The following is an 18,905-nucleotide window of genomic DNA, read 5'->3' as shown; positions in this document are numbered from 1 at the left end:
AACCACAGGATAAAGGCATCGTGGCTGCACCCTGGGAAATGCGCGGTGACTGCCATGATGATTTGGCGGTGGTCACAGACCAGCTGCATGTTGAGGGAGTGGAAACCCTTGCGGTTGCGGAAGTCCTAAGGATGATGGCATGGCGCCCTCAAAGCCACGTGTATGCTGTCACTCGCCCCCTGCACCATGGGGAAGTCCGCAATAGAAGCGACACCCTGCGCGCCCTCCGCCTGCTTGTGCAGGGTCCGAGGGAAGGTAATGAATTGACGCCTTCGCCTATAAAGGGCATTTGTAACTTGCCGGATGCAACAGTGGACTGCAACCTGAGCGACAGTCGCAATGTCCCCAATGGCTGACTGAAAGGATCCGTTGGCATAAAAATGGAGGCCATCAGTCAGTTTAGCCATCACGGACAGAGAGGTTCTGCAGCGTTCACGCGGCTGCAGATCCTGACCAAGCAGGTGGCACAGATCAGCAACAATGTCCCTCCAGAACCGGAGCCTTCCCAGACACTGCTCCTCCGACATGTCAAGCCTTGTCACCTGCTGCCTAAAGACCCTCGCAGCTTCCCGTCGGATTGGCCGACCTCCATTGCCCCTCCTCCTTCTGGCCAATCCCGGCCCTCTCTCCCGCCGTCTCTCTGCCCCTTCACAGTGTTGGGCGATGAGGCCGTCGCCTTCCAAACAAGCTCTCATTCCGATGCCAGTTGTTCAAAAGGCTTTTAGGTGTAGTGCTGCAAGTGCTTCAGACAGGTTTGAAGGTCCCAAGTACTGTAAAGCTAAATTCCCAGAACTCCGCTCCACATTAGCTCGCCAACTCTCTCTAGCAATGATCGCAATGAGCAGGCCAAGTGGCAGAAGATTCTGCACTAAAGCTGTCCCCTTTAAATAGCGCCCCCTACTCCGAGAAGGGCCTGTTAGCCCTCCCTCGAACTGTCACTAATAGCGCTGGGCGCTAAGGCTCCGGGCGCCACCCAATATGCGCTCAGGCGCTCCTAGAAGGCGTTGCACACTGAAATGACGTCATGAACTGCTTGCGCTCGTGGGCGCGCGCAAATACTTAGCGCAGGCGCTAAATGTTTAGTCAATATCTGAGTTGTCGCTATCTTCATAGCGTCCGCCCCAACATAGGGCATCGCCCCAATTCTAGGTCTCTTTAGGCGCTCAGCGCCGGCGCTGCCAACCCAATTTCTAGGCCAACATATTTTAAATAGATGAATATATATATGTTTTTATTCAGTCACAGGATGTGGCGTCGCTGGCAAGGCCAGCATTTATTGTCCTTCGTAATTGCCCTTAAGAAGGTGGCGAGCTGCCTTCTTAAATCACTACAGTCCATGTGGTGAAGGGTTTTTTTTCATAGCGGTTTGGTACAACTGAGTGGCTTGCTATGCCATTTCAGAGGGAAGTTAAGAGTCTGGAGTCACATATAGGCCAGACCGAGTAAGGGCGGCAGATTTCCTTCCCTACAGGACATTAGTGAATCGGTTTGTTTTTTATGACAATCCGGTAGTTTCATGGTCACCATTACTGATAATAGCTTTTTATTCCAGATTTATTTAATTAACTGCATTTAAATTCCCCAGCTGCCGTGGCCTCCAGATGATTAGTCCAGGCCTCTGGATTACTAGTCCAGTAACATAACCACTATGTTACCATACCCCCTTAATCCTAGTGAAGTCTTGTAGTGAAGTTTGGCCTGTACAATTTTTAGAGTGGTGCCAGTTGATAGTGTACACAGCTCAATCACACTGTCTTCATATGTCCTTAAGTGTATTTACAGAGCTCTCTGCACACTGACCTCAAATTGCTGGTGATTATTTTTAATGTTTGTCTGTGGGTTAGTAATCTATATTCTATCACTGACAATAATGATAAATGGGCAATTAACTCCCAGTCCTATGCCAGTACTGCTTTGTAGCTAGCTTTTGGATTGTACGCGAGATTGGCTATTAATTAGTCGCTAAAAGCATTAAGTCTATGTAAGATAATTATTAATAAGCCAACCTAGCTACTGGAGGGCATTTGGTCAATGGGATGGCCAGTTCTTGGGTATGATGTGCAGTTTTTGCCACCATACTTCAAAGGATATAGATAAATTAGAAAGCTTTCTATGCTTTAGTGAATTAAGTTATGATTTATTTATTGTTGCTGCCAAAAAGAAGAATGAGGGAGGACATGATACACATCATTAAAATAATGAAATGGATATCCATTTGAAGCAGGTAGTTGATTTTGACTGTGAATAGGTGATAAATCGAGCTCTTAAAGTGGGGCATCAACAGATGGTGTGAATTTCCATAATAGAAAAATTGTAGATGGATTCTGGATGCAACATGCTTAATGGACCCAATGGCATTTTTTTCACTCTGCCATTCATATCCTTGTGAGAATGGCTCCGAGTGATTGTCACTCCGATTTTCCTTCTCTTCCTGTAGGGAAACTCTAACCTAATTGATATAGGTAAGAGCAAGAACTCAACATGTGGAGATGGAAACACATTTTCTACCATTCCATGATGCAGCACACTAAGCCTTTAAAACTGTACCATCATGTTAGTTAACAGTTTCATTTTCAATCACAGCATAAACCTGTATATATTTTAGGATCAATCACATTTGTTTTTTCTTATTTCTTTTTTAAAGTACTGATCAAAGCAGTTTCAGTACAAGCAGTCTATTAGAATTTATACTTCTTTCCAACACCCTTGACTAGAGGCAGTTTCCATAAGCAGGTGTGTATCTCTTTTTGATTTGAAGCTTACAAACTTAAGATAGTATGCTGCATGATTAACCATTAATTACCCTTTTACCACAATTTAAAGCACTGGAGATTACATGAGTTGCCCACCATCTACTTCTGTCTGCTTCAAAAGCCAGAAAACACCACATGGACCAATTGTAGCATAGATGTTAAAACAATAGTCAAATTTAATTACAAGTTAGATTATTACATAGAAGCAGAAAAGGCACAAAGATACTAATAGAATAAATACTTATAACACAACAAAAATTGAATCAGTCTACCAGAGTTGAAGTATCTACTGAATGTATTTCTCATGAGGTCCAATAATCTGCAAAACATTTGGTGGTCAGAGTTTCATAGATTTCCTGATATGATATTTATACTTGGCAAAGGCAGAGTCCCTGCCTGTAGCACAGAGTCCGAGTGCCAATTACAGAAGCTGCTGCAAGGTTGAAAGCTGGACTATGATCGTGAACAATGAACTGATAATGCCGTTATGAAAAGAAGCCTTTTGCATCACGGGTGTTAAACTTGAGTTAGTAACAGTCTTTTGAGAAGACCCTGATGGGTAGGATCAGCGATAATGGCCGGAATTTTCATTACCTGGGCGGGTCGGGAGCGGGCGGACTGCGTGGTGGGTCGGAACTGCATTCTTTTTATCATCCCGCTCCTCAGAGTGACTTTCCGTTAATGCCGCCTATTAAGGCAGGCCTGTGTGTTACCTGGCCCTATTAAATGGTTTGGGTCTGATGACATCATCGATGACTCATTTGCAGCAGGGATATTTAAAGCAGCCTTGGCCACATTGCATTTAAAGCTTCATCTAGGAGTAATGTAAGAAGTCACACAACACCAGGTTATAGTCCAACAGCTTTATTAAGCTTTCGGAGCGCTGCTCCTTCTTCACCTGAAGAAGGAGCAGCGCTCCGAAAGCTTAATAAAGCTGTTGGACTATAACCTGGTGTTGTGTGACTTCTTACATTTGTCCACCCCAGTCCAACTCCGGCATCTCCACCTCATCTAGGAGTGTATAGGGAGGATATACAGGAAACTTTCGATTTACCGGCACCTAAATAACCGGAAATCTCGGTTAACCGGCAAAATTCAGGAGTAGGTTCCGGTAAGTTTTACTTCATATTGTACTTGCCTTCCTCGATCTGTTGCTGTGCAAGGGTGTGGCTGCAGCTGTTGCTAAGCTACAGAGATGCTTGGAACTTGTGGCCATTGTTCTGAACCTGTTGCTAAGCAACAGGGTTTGTTGCTTTGTACGGAGCTCTCAGCTCTCCGTATCTTTTACTATAGCTTTCGGTTATCCGGAATTTTTGATGAACCGGCACCACGTCGGTCCCGTCGGTGCCAGATAAAAAAAAGTTTCCTGTATCACCAACTGGTTATTGCTGAGCCTTGCAGAGGTGGCTTCACAAAGACAGAGGGCTGCACCCAGGTTTCCAGATGACTCCCTACATATTCTTGTGGAGGGAGTCCGAGCACGCTGGGAGGTCCTCTTCCCTGCTGATTGGCGCAAGAGACCTTTCCAGGAGACAAAAAGAGCCTGGCTCCAAATTACAGAGGAGGTGAACAGCAGGGATGTGGTGAGGTGGAGCTGGGTGCAGTGCCAGAAGTGCTTCAATGATCTCATGAGGTTAGGAAAGGTGAGTGCAAAGCCACAGTCAACTTCATCCTGCTGCGCCTCTCATCACATCCCCATCACTCTGCCTTCCCAAGCCTACTCCTGCACATCATTACTCACACCAACATACCTTGCACGTCCATCTATCTACATACTCATATCCCCCTCTGACTAACCACCCCTCACACTCACTCTCATCCTAATGCAATCATACCAACTAACACCACACAAGGAGGCCATTTGGCATTGGCACTTTGGCAGTGGAACCACACTCCCTCATAGTCACCCTCTAAAGTTGCAACCCACACAATCCTTACACTCATGCCATCACGCTCACTCAAACTTCTCTTTCCCTCCTTGCAGGAGAAATGAGTGCACAATAACAGGGAGAGGGAGAGAACCAGCGGTGGCCCTCCATCCTTTGCCACTTTGACAGCAGCAGAGGAGGTCACCCTGGAGATCTCAGGAGTTGCGGAGCAGCTGGGGGGAGATGGAGAGAGGGAGACCTCTCAGCTACCTGGTGATAGAATTACATCTCATGTAGCCACATGGCATATAGCAGTCACTCATATGGGGAATGATGTCAGCAACCAGTGAATGTTCATCATGTGCATAATGGTATCGTTGCCCATTCTTAATATAACATTTCTAAATCATCTCTTTACTCTTCCACAGGACCATCAAGAGCAACACCACCCCGTCCCTGCAGCCCCCCCCCCCCAACTGTCCAGCCAGAAGATGAAGTCGACTCCTCAGAGGAGCTGCACCCAGCACCAGTCTTGTCACCTGCTGTATCACAAGTCACAAGTGAGCAAGAGGAGATGGTGGAGAAACGGACAGCAGTGGAGACTCCTCCGTGGAGGGCATCGGACACTCCCAGCTCTGCTCAGCTGCATGCAGAAGCTGAACCTCACAGGCCATCGAGAAAGAGGACGATCCTGGAGGTGCAGGAAGATGTGCAGGAGGCTCTGACAGGATTTGCGGCTGCGATGTCTGCAAATGTGCAGAGAATGGAGGAGTCCATCTCCAACAGGAGCACCGCCATGTCACAGGCGATGGCGACGGCATGCTCTTCCATGGAAAGGATGGCCACCTGCATGAAGCATCAAATGCACCAGTCACATGAGCACATGCTATCTATGGAGAACAGATGGCAGAGGCTAATAGACCTCCTCTCAGTGAGGGATGTCAACATAGACTTGGGTCCTTATGGCCCCACTACTGTGCAGCAAGGTGCTCTTCAGCTCCTTGCTAGCAGGGAAGTGTGGGTGGCCCATGAGAGGGATGATGGTGAGAGTGGACATGGAAGTGGGGGCTCCTCTCAAAGTGCTCCCACTTCTCTCCCGTTGCCTCCCCCTCAGTCAGAGCTCCAGAAGCCTCCTCGGATCGTGATGGCTGAGACTGCCCCTGCAGAGTCGCAGGAGCAGCAGACTTTGGTGGGGCCATCAGAGGCTCCAAAACCCAGAGGATGTCCGCCAAAAGTCTCTACGCAGTCACAGCAGGGAAGTGAGCAGCCTGCCTCTCCCTCTGCTGAAGCCACAGGGGGTTGCACCTCGTTGAAGCACGTGTAAACAAAAAGTGACACCGAAGTAGATGCACAAGAGTAAGCACATGGGTGTTCCATTACTGTTATGTCACATATAAAACTATTTATTTTCACCACTTACTGCTCATGCCCATATATGTATGCTACTTTGGAATTGGCTTAGTGAGTTGGAGTGAATGGTCAGACATAACGTTATCTCCAGCAATGGGGGTCAGTGTGAAAAGAATGGCTTGGTCATTGTAGGGATGCTTTATAGTATTGTTTGCAGGTTGGGGAGAACCTGGTACAGCATGTGGCAGCCATATGGGTGTAATGCAGGAAGTTAAGTAAATCTGGCCATGATGAGGCCATCTCTGGCCTCCCGGGCAGCAATGTGCTCTGGTGCTTCTGGCATCTGGACCTCAGGTTCCTCCTGCTCCTCCTCCTCCTCGTCTTCCAGCTGATGCCATACCTCCTCCTCGTCCGAAGAGGCTGTGTGCTCGGCGCCTTACTCCTCATACAGTGCTAATTCTCGTTGCTGCGCTATGTTGTGCAGCGTGCAGCAGGCTAGGACGATTCTGGATACCCTGGCTTGTGCGTACTGAAGGGCTCCTCCAGGTCTGTCAAGGCATCTGAAGCGCATTTTCAGCATGTGGTTTCAGACGTAGTTCCTGAGCTGCGTGATTCCCGTGGTCATGTAGTGAAATTCAAAAGGCCTGGTTAAAAACAATGTTCAAGGGTCTGACAACAAGGTATTAATGAACTAAATTAGGTCACCTGCCTCTGCCATTCGGGTCCATGACGCACTGGCAAACGCGACCGAGTTAAAGGCACAAGGAGGCGGGATGATGGCGCATTCCCAACACGCTCTCATTTTTTGCGACTGTTACTCCCTACCCGCCTCCAATCCCATATGCACAGCAGCAGGAAAATTCCGGCCAATCTATCTGCATTCTTGACTGACAGCAATCAGAACAATTTCTTTGTGTTAAGCTTTTTATTAATGCTAGATACCTTCTTGGGTTCAGTATCACTGGCCATTCCCATAAGCAGGCCTTGTGCTTCCTAGGAACTAGATATATAGGTAAATGTAGTGAGACCCAGGGGTTGAAAAGAGAACCCTTGTCACTGTACTCCAACTTACTGCCATGTGGCCTCCACTTCTTGGTAGGTGGAAGAATATACACTATCAGACCACGGCTCAGGCTGCATTTCACTAAACATATTTATTGAACATTATAAACAGATAAATAAGCAGTACTGAGTACAAACGATATATTTACAGCAGGTAAAAACTTTACTATTCTCCTCAATATATCAAATACAATAAAGATTCTTCTCCTGCTTTAACCCTCAGCATTAAGCCAACCCTTAGAACATGGTCAGTCACTTCTTACATGACTATCTGGTAACACAGAGACTCTGAGGGCTGAATTTTAATGGGGATGGTGGGGTGGGGGGGCGGGGGGAGACGGGGTGGAAGGGGGTCTCCGAGGCGGTCAGGAAACCCGGGAGAAGCTTGTGGATCAGCCTTCCGCTTTAGAAACAGCTCAGTTCTCATTTTCATCGCTTTCAATGGAAAAGAAAATGAGGCATTTTCGATAATCGGTGCCTGATCCACAATGCCAGTATTACGCCCTGGCAGCAAGTTAAAAATCTACCCCAGTTAGCTTCCAAGGGATATAGCTACCAGAGGCTATTTTTTAAAACACACCTCTCATATCTAAAGTCACATAATGCAGACATTTTGTATGGCAGAGCTCTACATCTTTCGCGTAGCCCAGTCCTAGTATATATTTTATATAATAGAGGTGCATCGTTGTAGGTTGAAATGAAGGAATATAAAAAGTCAAAGGAAATGCAAGGGAGAAGCTCATACACAGATTTCTAGCAGTAAATTCTTATTATGAGTCTTAATCGATACGCAAAGTACTTTCTGCAAACAGACAAGAATTTCTAGAAAATAAACACTGAATTTTTACTCCTGGAATCTTGAAGTTAGGAGAAGTTTACTCTTTGTTGGAAATGTAATTTTGGGCTGAGTTTTAATGTGGCTAGTAAACTATTTCTAAAGTGAATCTTTTTCTTTATAGGTCATTCAAGTGAAGCTTACCCGTTCTACTTATGGAAGCTCCATTGGGAGGGACAATGTGGTGAATATTTTTGTTCCAGCAAATGACAACCCACATGGTACTGTTCATTTCACACAGAGAGTGTACAGAGTTCAGGAACCATTGGAAGAAAATTCCATAGCAAATATCACAGTGAAAAGAAGGTGTGCGTGCTTTGAAAGTTTGCAAATTAAATACACCTTTTTGTGACATTCAGGTTATAATATAACCGCGCTTACCGTTGTAATGGAGGAAATCCGACAGGAGCTTCTGGAGTATGCACATGTGCAGTTAAGCACAGAAATCCAGGAGTTACTGTCAGATATACCCCATTCCTCCACAGGATGCACTGAAATGAATGGAAAGGCATGAACTTGGGGTACTTGCCCCCTAGTTCCACACTAAAAACGGCTGAAAAAGTTGGCGCTGGTGCATTCAGGTGTAAGTGAGTTTTTAACGGTGTAATAAATGATAATTACTGCCAAACAACCTCTCTGCCCCACAAGATTGAATTTTGCAAGTGTGGAGTTTCAGAAGAAAATCAGTGTTGGAGATTTTAAAAAATATATATATTTTTTTACTATTTCTGTCTGTCCCTTTTATCGCTCTCCCTTAATCCCATCTGTCTTTCCTATCCTTTTTTCGCTTTCTGTAAATCTAATTTATATTTCCTGCTTTATACCTCCTGGTTTGGACTCTGCATGTCTCAGTGAGGATTCTTCAATCTGATTGATTGAAAAGCATCGCTGATTCTTTTTACTGCTCACAGACACCGCAGATCTCCTGTAGAGGACACCAAAATGGATCAGACGTCGGATAAGAGCAAGTCTGCACTCTAAAGCCCGCAAAAACTTTGTCGGCAGCTGTCAGCGAGGTGAATGGCGAGTGCCGTTCCTTTGCCGCTGACTGGAAAATCCATGCCATAACTGAATATTGAGTTCTAAGCACTGTGATAATAAACTGCTTAGAACTAAAAATACAATGAGTAAAGGTGGTGCATGTACATGAATGTGTGGCTAGAGGAATGGTGCAAGGGGGAGGGATTCAAATTCCTGGGACATTGGAACCGGTTCTGGGGGAGGTGGGACCAGTTCAAACCGGACGGTTTGCACCTGGGCAGGGCCGGGACCGATGTCCTAGGGGGAGTGTTTGCTAGTGCTCTGGGGGAGGGTTTAAACTAAAATGGCAGGGGGTTGGGAACCTGAGCAAGGGGACAGAGGAAAGGGAAACAAGGATAAAAGCAAAAGATAGGACGGAGAAAAACAAAAGTGGCAGTCAGAGAAATCAATGGTTTAAATCTAACATAGCCACAGTAAATAATAATTCTAATAGGTGTAAAGAGCGTTTAAAAAAAAAAGCTTGAAGGCTTTGTGTCTTAATACGAGGAGCATTTGTAATAAGGCGGATGAATTAGCTGCGCAAATAGAGGTAAACGAATATGATTTGATTGGGATTATGGAAACATGGCTCCAGGGTGGCCAAGGCTGGGAACTCAACATCCAGGGGTATTCAATATTCAGGAAAGATAGGCAAAAAGGAAAGGGAGGTGGGGTAGCATTGCTGGTTAAAGAAGGGATTAACACAATTATAAGGAAGGATATTAGCACTGATGATGTGGAATCTGTATGGGTAGAACTGAGAAAAACCAAGGGGCAGAAAACATTAGTGGGAGTGGTATATAGGCCTCCAAACAGTAATGCGGAGGTTGGGGACGGCATTAAAAGGGAAATTAGAGAAGCGTGCAATAAGGGCACAGCAGTCATCATGGGTGACTTTAATCTACATATAGATTGGGCTAACCAAATTAGTAACAATACTATGGTGGAGGAATTCCTGGAGTGTTTACGGGATGGTTTCCTGGACCAATATGTCGAGGAACCAACCAGAGATCAGGCCATCTTAGACTGGGTATTATGTAACGAGAAAGGATTAATTAGCAATCTTGTTGTATGAGGCCCCTTGGGTCGGAGCGATCATAATATGATAGAATTCTTCAGTAAGATGGAGAATGAAGTAGTTGACTCAGAGACTAGGGTCCTAAATTTAAATAAAGGAAACTACGATGGTCTGAGGCACGAGTTGGGTAGGATTGATTGGGGAATGTCACTCAAAGGGTTGACGGTGGATAGGCAATGGCAAACATTCAAAGACCACATGGATGAACTACAGAATTTGTTCATCCCAGTTTGGCATAAAAATAAAACAAAAAAGGTGACTCAACCGTGGCTAACAAGGGAAATTAGGGATAGCATAAGATCTAAGGAGAGGACATATAAATTGGCCAGAAAAAGCAGTAAACCTGAGGACTGGGAGCATTTTAGGATTCAACAAAGGAGGACAAAGGGATTAATTAAGAAAGGGAAAATAGAATATGAGAGTAAGCTTTCAGGGAACATAAAAACTGACTGTAAAAGCTTTTATAGATATGTGAAGAGAAAAAGATTGGTGAAGTCAAGCGTAGGTCCCTTGCAGTCAGAATCAGGGGAATTTATAATGGGGAACAAAGAAATGGCATCCAATTGAATACATATTTTGGTTCTGTCTTCACAAAGGAGGACACAAATAATCTCCCAGAGATGTCGGGGAACATAGGGTCTGATGAAAGTGAGGAACTGAAAGAAATCAGTATTTGTAGGGAAATGGTGTTAGGGAAATTGATGGGATTGAAGGTCGATAAATCCCCAGGACCTGATAATTACATCCTAGAGTACTTAAGGAAGTGGCCCTAGAAATAGTTGATGCTTTGCTGATCATCTTCCAGCATTCAATGGAATCTGGAACAGTACCCATGGATTGGAGGGTAGCTAATGTTACCCCACTATTCAAAAAAGGTGGTAGAGAGAAAACGGGGAATTACAGACCGGTAAGCCTGACATCGGTAGTGGGGAAAATGCTAGAGTCCATTATAAAAGATGTAATAGCAGAGCACTTGGAAAACAGTGACAGGATCGGACAAAGTCAACATGGATTTACAAAAGGTAAATCGTGCTTGACTAATCTACTGGAATTTTTTGAGGATGTAACTGGTAAAATAGATAAGGGAGAACCAGTGGATGTGGTGTATTTGGACTTTCAGAAAGCTTTTGATAAGGTCCCGCATAAGAGATTAGCATGTAAAGTTAAGGCACATGTGATTGGGGGCAAGGTATTGACTTGGATAGAGAACTGGTTGGCAGACAGAAAGCAAAGAGTTGGAATAAATGGGTCTTCTTCTGAGTGGCAAGCAGTGACTAGTGGGGTACCGCAGGGATTGGTCCTTGGGCCCCAGCTATTCCCAATATATATTAATGATCTAGACAAGGGAACTAGATGTAATATCTCCAAATTTGCAGATGACACAAAGCTGGGTGGGTGTGTGTGCTGTGAGGAGGATGCCGAGAAACTCCGGAATGATTTAGACAGGTTGGGTGATTGGGCAAAAGCATGGCAGATGCAATATAACGTGGATAAATGCGAGGTTATCCACTTTGGTGGCAAAAACAGGAAGGCAGATTATTATCTGAATGGCAATAGATTGGGAGAAGGGGAAGTGCAACGAGACCTGGGTGTCCTTGTGCACCAGTCGCTGAAGGTAAGCATGCAGGTGCAGCAGGCGGTTAAGAAGGCAAATAGCATGTTGGCCTTCTTAGCGAGAGGGTTTGAGTACAGGAACAAGGCTGTCTTGCTGCAGTTGTACAGGGCCTTGGTGAGACCACATCTTGAGTATTGTGTGCAGTTTTGTCACCTTATCTGAGGAAGGATGTTCTTGCCATGGAAGGAGTTCAGCGAAGATTCACCAGGCTGATAACTGGAATGGCAGGAATGACGTATGAGGAGAGATTGGGTCGATTGGGCTTGTAGTCGCTGGAGTTTAGAAGAATGAGAGGGGATCTCATTGAAACTTATAAAATTCTGAAAGGACTGGACAGACTAGATGCAGGAAGGATGTTCCCGATGGTTGGGGAGTCCAGAACCAGGGGTCACAGTCTAAGGATAAGGGGTAGGCCATTTAGGACAGAAATGAGGAGGAATTTCTTCACCCAGAGAGTGGTGAACCTGTGGAATTCTCTAGTAAGAAGGCAGTAGAAGCCAATACATATTAAATATATTCAAGAAGGAGTTGGATATATTTCTTAAGGCTAAAGGGATCAAGGGGTATGGGGAGAAAGCAGGGACCGGGTACTGAATTTGGATGATCAGCCATGATCGCATTGAATGGCGGAGCAGGCTCGAGGGGCCAAATTTCCTACTCCTGCTCCTATCTTCTATGTTTCTATGTTTTCTAAAACAGTGTTTAATTGTGCTTGCTTTCCATGTAGCGGAGGCCATTTTGGGCAGTTGCGAATATTTTACAGCACCTCCAAAATTGATTTTGTGGACCTTTTGATAAAAGAAGGACAGGACATATTCTCTTATTATGAAACCCCAGCCCCTGGAATTGCAAATGGCCAACCTATTCTTCAGGCGAATGTTTCTATGGAGAGGGATGCTTTATATGCGTGTGCAGCTATTTGTCTCAAAGAAGAAGCTTGTTTAGCCTTCTCGTTCACAAATATCTCTGGGAGATCCAAGTGCTCCTGGATAACTTCATTGTCTAACATACTGGCCAACAGCATAGAATTCACAACATATCGCAAGAACATTTCCAGTGTGTCCACTCTGCTGAGTGCCCAGGCAACAGCTGGCAGTGATTATGAGCCAGTCACTAGATTATGGGCAATCATGCATGAAGGAGATGAGTTTGCTAATCTCTCAGTTTCAATACAAACTGACACCGCACCAGAACGTGATGAAAAGTTTGCCATTTTGCTTTTAAATGTGGATCTGCTGAATGAAATGGTTACTCCAGGAAACCAACCTACAGTTGGCCAACCAAATATCTCCACTGTTGTCATTGCTATGAATGGAGATGCATTTGGGATCTTTCTGATTTACAGTACAAACCCTAATGCCACAGATGAAGGGAGTTACCTTGAAGTAACAGAAGAAACTCAGACAACAGTACAGTTGGTCATAGACAGGAGTGGTGGAAGTCTTGGTGAGGTGACTGTAGAGTGGAGCGTGGTTGGTGGCACAGCTACAAAGAACATTGATTTCATTGGTGATGGTGAAATTTTAACATTTGCAGAAGGTAGGGTAGTTATGTCTGTGTAAAATAATATTTCTTATGATTTTTCTGAACATATGCACATTATCTGCATATTTGTTATGTTACAAAAATTCTAAATACTTAAAGACTATTGATTTCACTGCTTGTTATAATGTTTTATTTTGAATACAAACTGGGTTATGCATAACATGAAATATATTTTTGGTACAATTCTTTACACATGCTAATTTGATGGGATTGTACCTTTTTTCTCCGAATGTGGACTTCTTGTGACTCTTTTTCCTAATCTTAGGCTTGAGATCCATCAGATAATATGGCTGGAAATTTGACATAGAATTTATAGTACAGAAGCAGGCCATTCGGCCCAACAGTTCTTTGGCAGTGTTTATGCTCACACGAGTCTCCTCCCACCTTGCTTCATCTCACCCTATCAACATATCCTTCTGTTCCTTTCACCATCATGCCCCCCTCCCCCTTAAATGCATCTATGAAAAGTAGATATCAGCAACTTTTTTCACACCATTTTTTTTAAAATTAGCTAACAGTATTAATAGCTGATGGAAGTTGGATATTAAAGTGTGCACAGTAGTTGTAAGCCTGCTTGTGTTATTCTAATACATCTTCTGTAACAGAGAAAATATCCAGCTTTTCACAGATGTGTAGTGGTTTAAAAGTCATTTGATAATTATCTGGAAAGAAAACTGCAAAAGCAGAAGAAATACAGATTTTATTTTGTTTTTGGGTGGTACTTTAAACATAAAATACAAGTAAATAGGCCAAGAAAGCTACAAACTAAATCTTACTTTTCCTCTACTTTTACCACAGGTGAAAATAAGAGATTCATCACATTAACAATTGTAAATGATGAAGAACCAGAAGACAATGAGACCATTCTAGTCCGTCTAACACACACGGAAGGTGGCAGTCGTATTCTGCCCAGCTCCGACACTGTCACTGTGGTCATTCTAGCCAATGATTATGTTGCAGGAGTAATTAGTTTTCAGGCATCCTCCCGGTCTGTCATTGGATGTGAAGGTGGGTTTCTGTGTGTAATGACAACACTCTTAATAATCATCATCAATTCCTACAGTGCCACAGTCTTTCTAAGTCTTGCTTCATTATATTAACCATGACAGATATCTTTTCTTCAATTCTTATACTACAAAAAGAATATAAGAGGATAGAATAAATAACCAACATTCTATATGCAAGTAAAATAGAGAAATTATTTTGGTAGCTTTTGTGACAGTTTGACCATTTTAATTTTATCCTGGTACTGTAATTGGATAAGTCAATGGTGATACTTTAAGGTTTGAAAATTACTTTCACTGTTGATGAACTGCAGTATAGCGCAAATAATGAGCAAAATAAAAAAGACCGTATCCAGGATAAACCTTAAAGTGACAATGGACTCATACCAAAATATAAGTGAAAGCGATCCAAAGTGTGACTGTTTCTAACCTACTTTGGACTGGCTGCTGTATATAATCATCACCAAGCAATGGGATATCTCTTGCTTCATGGCCAGTTGGAGATTGGAAAATGAAGAGTTAATAGTTCCTATTTGGTTTTACAGCATTTTGACAGGATGCAAGTATTTTCTTAAGGACTAATCCATGACTTGCTTCTTTCTTGGATTCTAGTCCAGGAGGTTATACCTTGTCCTGTCAAGGGATTATTATAAATCATGTTTGACAAACTTATTTTGACTGCATTAATAGGGTCCTTGAATATTGATTATGTACAAGGGTTTGTTGTTGCTCAAGATTTCTTGGGAACAGTATGTTGATGATAACTAGTGATTCTTTACATGATTTATAATATGTAGGAATGCTGGTGGGCCATCTATAATTGTCATTTTTCCATAGCATAGTTATAATTATCTCCCCCTACCAGCTGTAAAAGAATGAGTGAAAATTGATAATTTTATTTGTAGTACAAAACGATGAATGGAAACATTAACCACCCCCCCTCCCATAATAATACTTTTGTAAAAATGATGTCATTGTTACAGATGGCTCTTTACAAAAACGTTACAGATGGCTCTTTACAAAAACTGTCTTTGGTTTACCTTTTTAAAGGCTTTATTGATGTGGTTTGTGCTGATATTTTTATGCTGGTGTGTGTTTGCATTCTGTTTGGCCGGTCACATCTGTAGCTGAAGCGCAGTTCTGATTGGCCAATAAGAACCATCAGTGTTGGTTAAAAGGGATATAAATCTTGACAATGCATTGGCTTTTAAATAATTGTAAAAGGAATGTAAATTACAAGTTTTTTTAATTCAAAAGAGATCCATATTTATAAGCTTTAATTATATTTGATTTGGCAGAGGATAAGCATACTATGACTTGGTAGAAATTTGAATGACAAAATGGTCCCTAAATTCTATAGGTCACAAAATCGGGCACAATTCTGGCAGTGTGCTGGAACAGAGAGGCCCGAGGACCAAACTAAATCTGTCCTCTGGCCTCCATGATAATTCAGGCGAGCTGTTGGCACCAAGCAGAGCCCACATGCAGTTCACCTGTCTTGAACTTGCCAATTTCATCCCACGCTGAGACCTACAGGTAATTCCAAGGAGGGGGGCAGTGATCGGAAGGGAGCATAAAACAGGCATAACGATGTTGAATTTAGGCCCTAATGTTCTTATAGCTTGAAATTAATTGTAATCTGGAAATGCTATTGATAGTTTTTAGACTTTAGGTGTATCAGTCGTATATGATCCATAAGATTATAGAGATAGCTTAGTTAGGTGCAGTTGCTTTGCATTAAATCATAAAATAACTGTAAATCTGATTTTATTTTCTTATTGGATGTACCATGTATATATAAATATATCCACATATATTCATCCTTTGGGTGAGACAAACTAAGGTGACCCCTGCCTAGTCAAGTGTTGTAGGTACACATTTAAAATCCTGTGGCACTATTCAAAGAAGAGCATGGAGTTTTTCCACTGTCCTGGCCTCATTTCCTTTTGTGCGATATTGATGAGCAGAATGCCTCTGTTGATACTTACATAACAACAGTTACCACAATTGAAAAGTTATTAATTGTGTGAAGCGCTGTGGGACGTTTGGATAGGATAAGCCCTGTATAAGTGAAAGTATTATTTTATTAAGGAGATATAAAATACTTTTTACAACATACAATGAATTATTACTACGATAAAATTTTATTTTTAAAGTATATTAAGTGCAACTCTGAGCATAGTTGTTAAATATGTGATTCAAAGGGTAATTTTCTGACTTTAAGCTCCTGTTAAGAGTACCTTTCGGAAATTCCAATGCATGAATTTAAGATAATGGTCTGAAAATTGTACAAAGGTCATGTGTACAATTTGCGATTGTGCTCTTGAAGGGAGAGGCTACCTGCCAGGAGTGCAAAGTCAGAATTTTTTTCTGTAAGAGTTGTACAACAATCACTCTTGTGTTCTAACTTCCATATTTAAAATATGTGGGTTGTTTCCTATGATTTATTAGGCTATATTTAAAAGCCAATGCAATACTGTATGTACTGGCAAAATAATGTTACTGTTTGTAGAAGGTTTTATGATCACGATTCTTAGCACAATGCACTTCTGTAATTATTTTAATGTAATTACATTATTTTAGGAAAAGCTTTCTTTATAATTTTTATATATTTATTAATGCAATGTTTGAAATGTAAATTTAAACTTTAAAAAGTTTCATTTATTTTGAGCAGAATTACTGGCAGTCTTTGACTAGATTATGCCTCCTTCAAAAAGTTTTAACCATTTTAATATTTTTCAGAAGTATATTTTTTTGCATTCTGTATGTTTAATATCACTTTTGCTGATTTTTTGAATATCTATTTTAGACTGAAATTATTTCTAACAATTGAATTTTTTTTTCTAAACTTGTAAATCTTTTTCCTTTTGTGTATTTTTTTGACTTGCAAACATATTGTCAGCTGCAACATACAACCATTCAATGTATTTTTATTTTAATAAATGGTTGGTCTTTTGTTTTATGATTATCCAATTTTTTTAAAATGAATATCCCACTGCATCTAAAATCAGTACATTTTTCTCCCACTTTTGTGATTTTTCAACCCCTTATATTTTTACGTAGAATAAATGTTTGTTTAACATTCACATAGCCTTTGGTCTTGCAGGTAAATGCGAGTGTATACATTTTGCTGCATGCGTTTCATGTAGTTATACAGTGTCAATGGATTTAGCATGCAATAGTGGTTTGGTTTGTCTCATCCAAACAATGCATATATAGCATAATGATTTAGCTGGTACATACAGCATGCCAATTTGGCATCGTGAAACTCAGCAAAAATACTGTGGAGCAAGAACACTGAGATGAACAATTAGAACTATTTTGTGTTGTTATGCTCTAGCTTTGCTATAAAGTAAAGATAATTGCATGTTTCATTACATAACCCTTTGAGCTGTTCTAAATTCACATTTCTTACTTTAAGTAGAAAAAACTTCAATGAGTGAATTCATTTCTAATGATAATGCTTCAAAATAAACAGCAAATATTTTATTTAGTGATTTGAGTTCAAGAACAAACCATCAGGACTATTAAGGGTTATTACTGATGAAAATATTTGCAACGTGCGATGTTTTCTTGGCATTTCTTTCATGTGCATGTTTTGAACTGTCTCTTTTGGCCTAATCCTTTGTGCAATGAGGAATGCAGCACATCTAGGTGTGCACATAACCATAAATATACCCTTATACATACAGAATGTAGTTCTGTTTGGAAAATGTCAGGCCATTTTCTATTCTACATGTATGCATTTGAGGGAATGCTAGCAATAAATAAACCTATGTGAATAAAAAAGTTCACTATTAGAACACTAATTTCTAAACTTTCTGTTTTTAGCAATGGCTGTGCACTCCTTATTACTAATTTACACCTTTATCTCTTCCCCCTACTCCTCTGGTACTTTCACCCCTGGTACTTTCACCTCCTTTGAGCACATCAACTTGTTCCGCCACTCTCATCTTTCCTTTAAAATCCTCGTTGTCTACCGCACCCTCAAGCCCCACCTCAAGTTTCTCACCAAGATATCCTCCCTCCTTTCCACCCTCAGCCTCTGCATTGACTGAATCCTTATCCTCAGTGATTTTAATATTCGTCTCAGCTCCCCTTGCTCTCTCTTCTCTGAATTCACTGACTTCCTGTCCTCTCTAAATATCTCCCTCCATATAGGCTCTCCTTCCCATACTTCTGGCCACCTTCTTAATCTTTACGGAATGCTCTTATGCATCCCCTAATAATCAGAACAATTCAAAGTATTTTTAGAAGACCCTGTAAACAATTGAAACATGTTCTACATCTAGAAAGCAATGGGGTTAATTATTTAATGCCATAAAATTATTTTGTTTTGTGCTGTAAAAACTTATTCTGGATTCAAAGAATTTCTCTGGTCATTGGTATTTGGAAAAAATGTTTTTCCTGTTGAGTTAACCTGAAATTTTATAATTTGTTATATTTGCCATATGTAAGCTGAACATTTACACATTGCAGGGTCTAATAAATGTATTTCTATTTTTTTGTTTTTATTTTATCTGTATCAACTAAAGTGTCAGCTGTGGCTCAGTTGGTAGCACACTCGCCTCTGAGTCAGAAGGTTGTGGGTTCAAGTCCTACTTCAGGGACTTGTGCACACAAAGCTAGGCTGACACTCCAGTACAGTGCTGAGGGAATGCTGTACTGTCAGAGGTGCCGTCTTTCGGATGAGACGTTAAACCGAGGCCCCGTCTGCTCTCTCAGGTGGATGTAAAAGATCCCATGGCACTATTTTGAAGAGGAGTAGGGGAGTT

General features: G+C 41.9%; 1 protein-coding gene across 6 annotated transcripts in view; it reads left to right on the top strand.

The window, feature by feature from the left end:
• Window positions 1-18,905, top strand: part of adgrv1 (adhesion G protein-coupled receptor V1) — a 986,427-nt gene that overhangs the window by 273,199 nt on the left and 694,323 nt on the right. For all 6 annotated transcript variants that reach the window (XR_015078534.1, XM_085989059.1, XM_085989068.1 and 3 more), the window contains 3 exons: window positions 7,993-8,174; window positions 12,309-13,120; window positions 13,925-14,134. Coding sequence is in view for 5 of the 6 variants with exons in the window: in XM_085989059.1 (XP_085845185.1) it covers window positions 7,993-8,174; window positions 12,309-13,120; window positions 13,925-14,134 (1,204 nt within the window). In the remaining variant the exon portion in view is untranslated. The remainder of the gene's footprint in view (window positions 1-7,992; window positions 8,175-12,308; window positions 13,121-13,924; window positions 14,135-18,905) is intronic.

This window comes from Somniosus microcephalus, chromosome 1, assembly GCF_052327205.1.
Source record: "Somniosus microcephalus isolate GS21.2 chromosome 1, FLI_Smic_1.0, whole genome shotgun sequence".
In the NCBI taxonomy this organism is placed as follows: Eukaryota; Metazoa; Chordata; class Chondrichthyes; order Squaliformes; family Somniosidae; genus Somniosus; species Somniosus microcephalus.
This window is presented reverse-complemented; position numbering and strand designations above follow the sequence as displayed.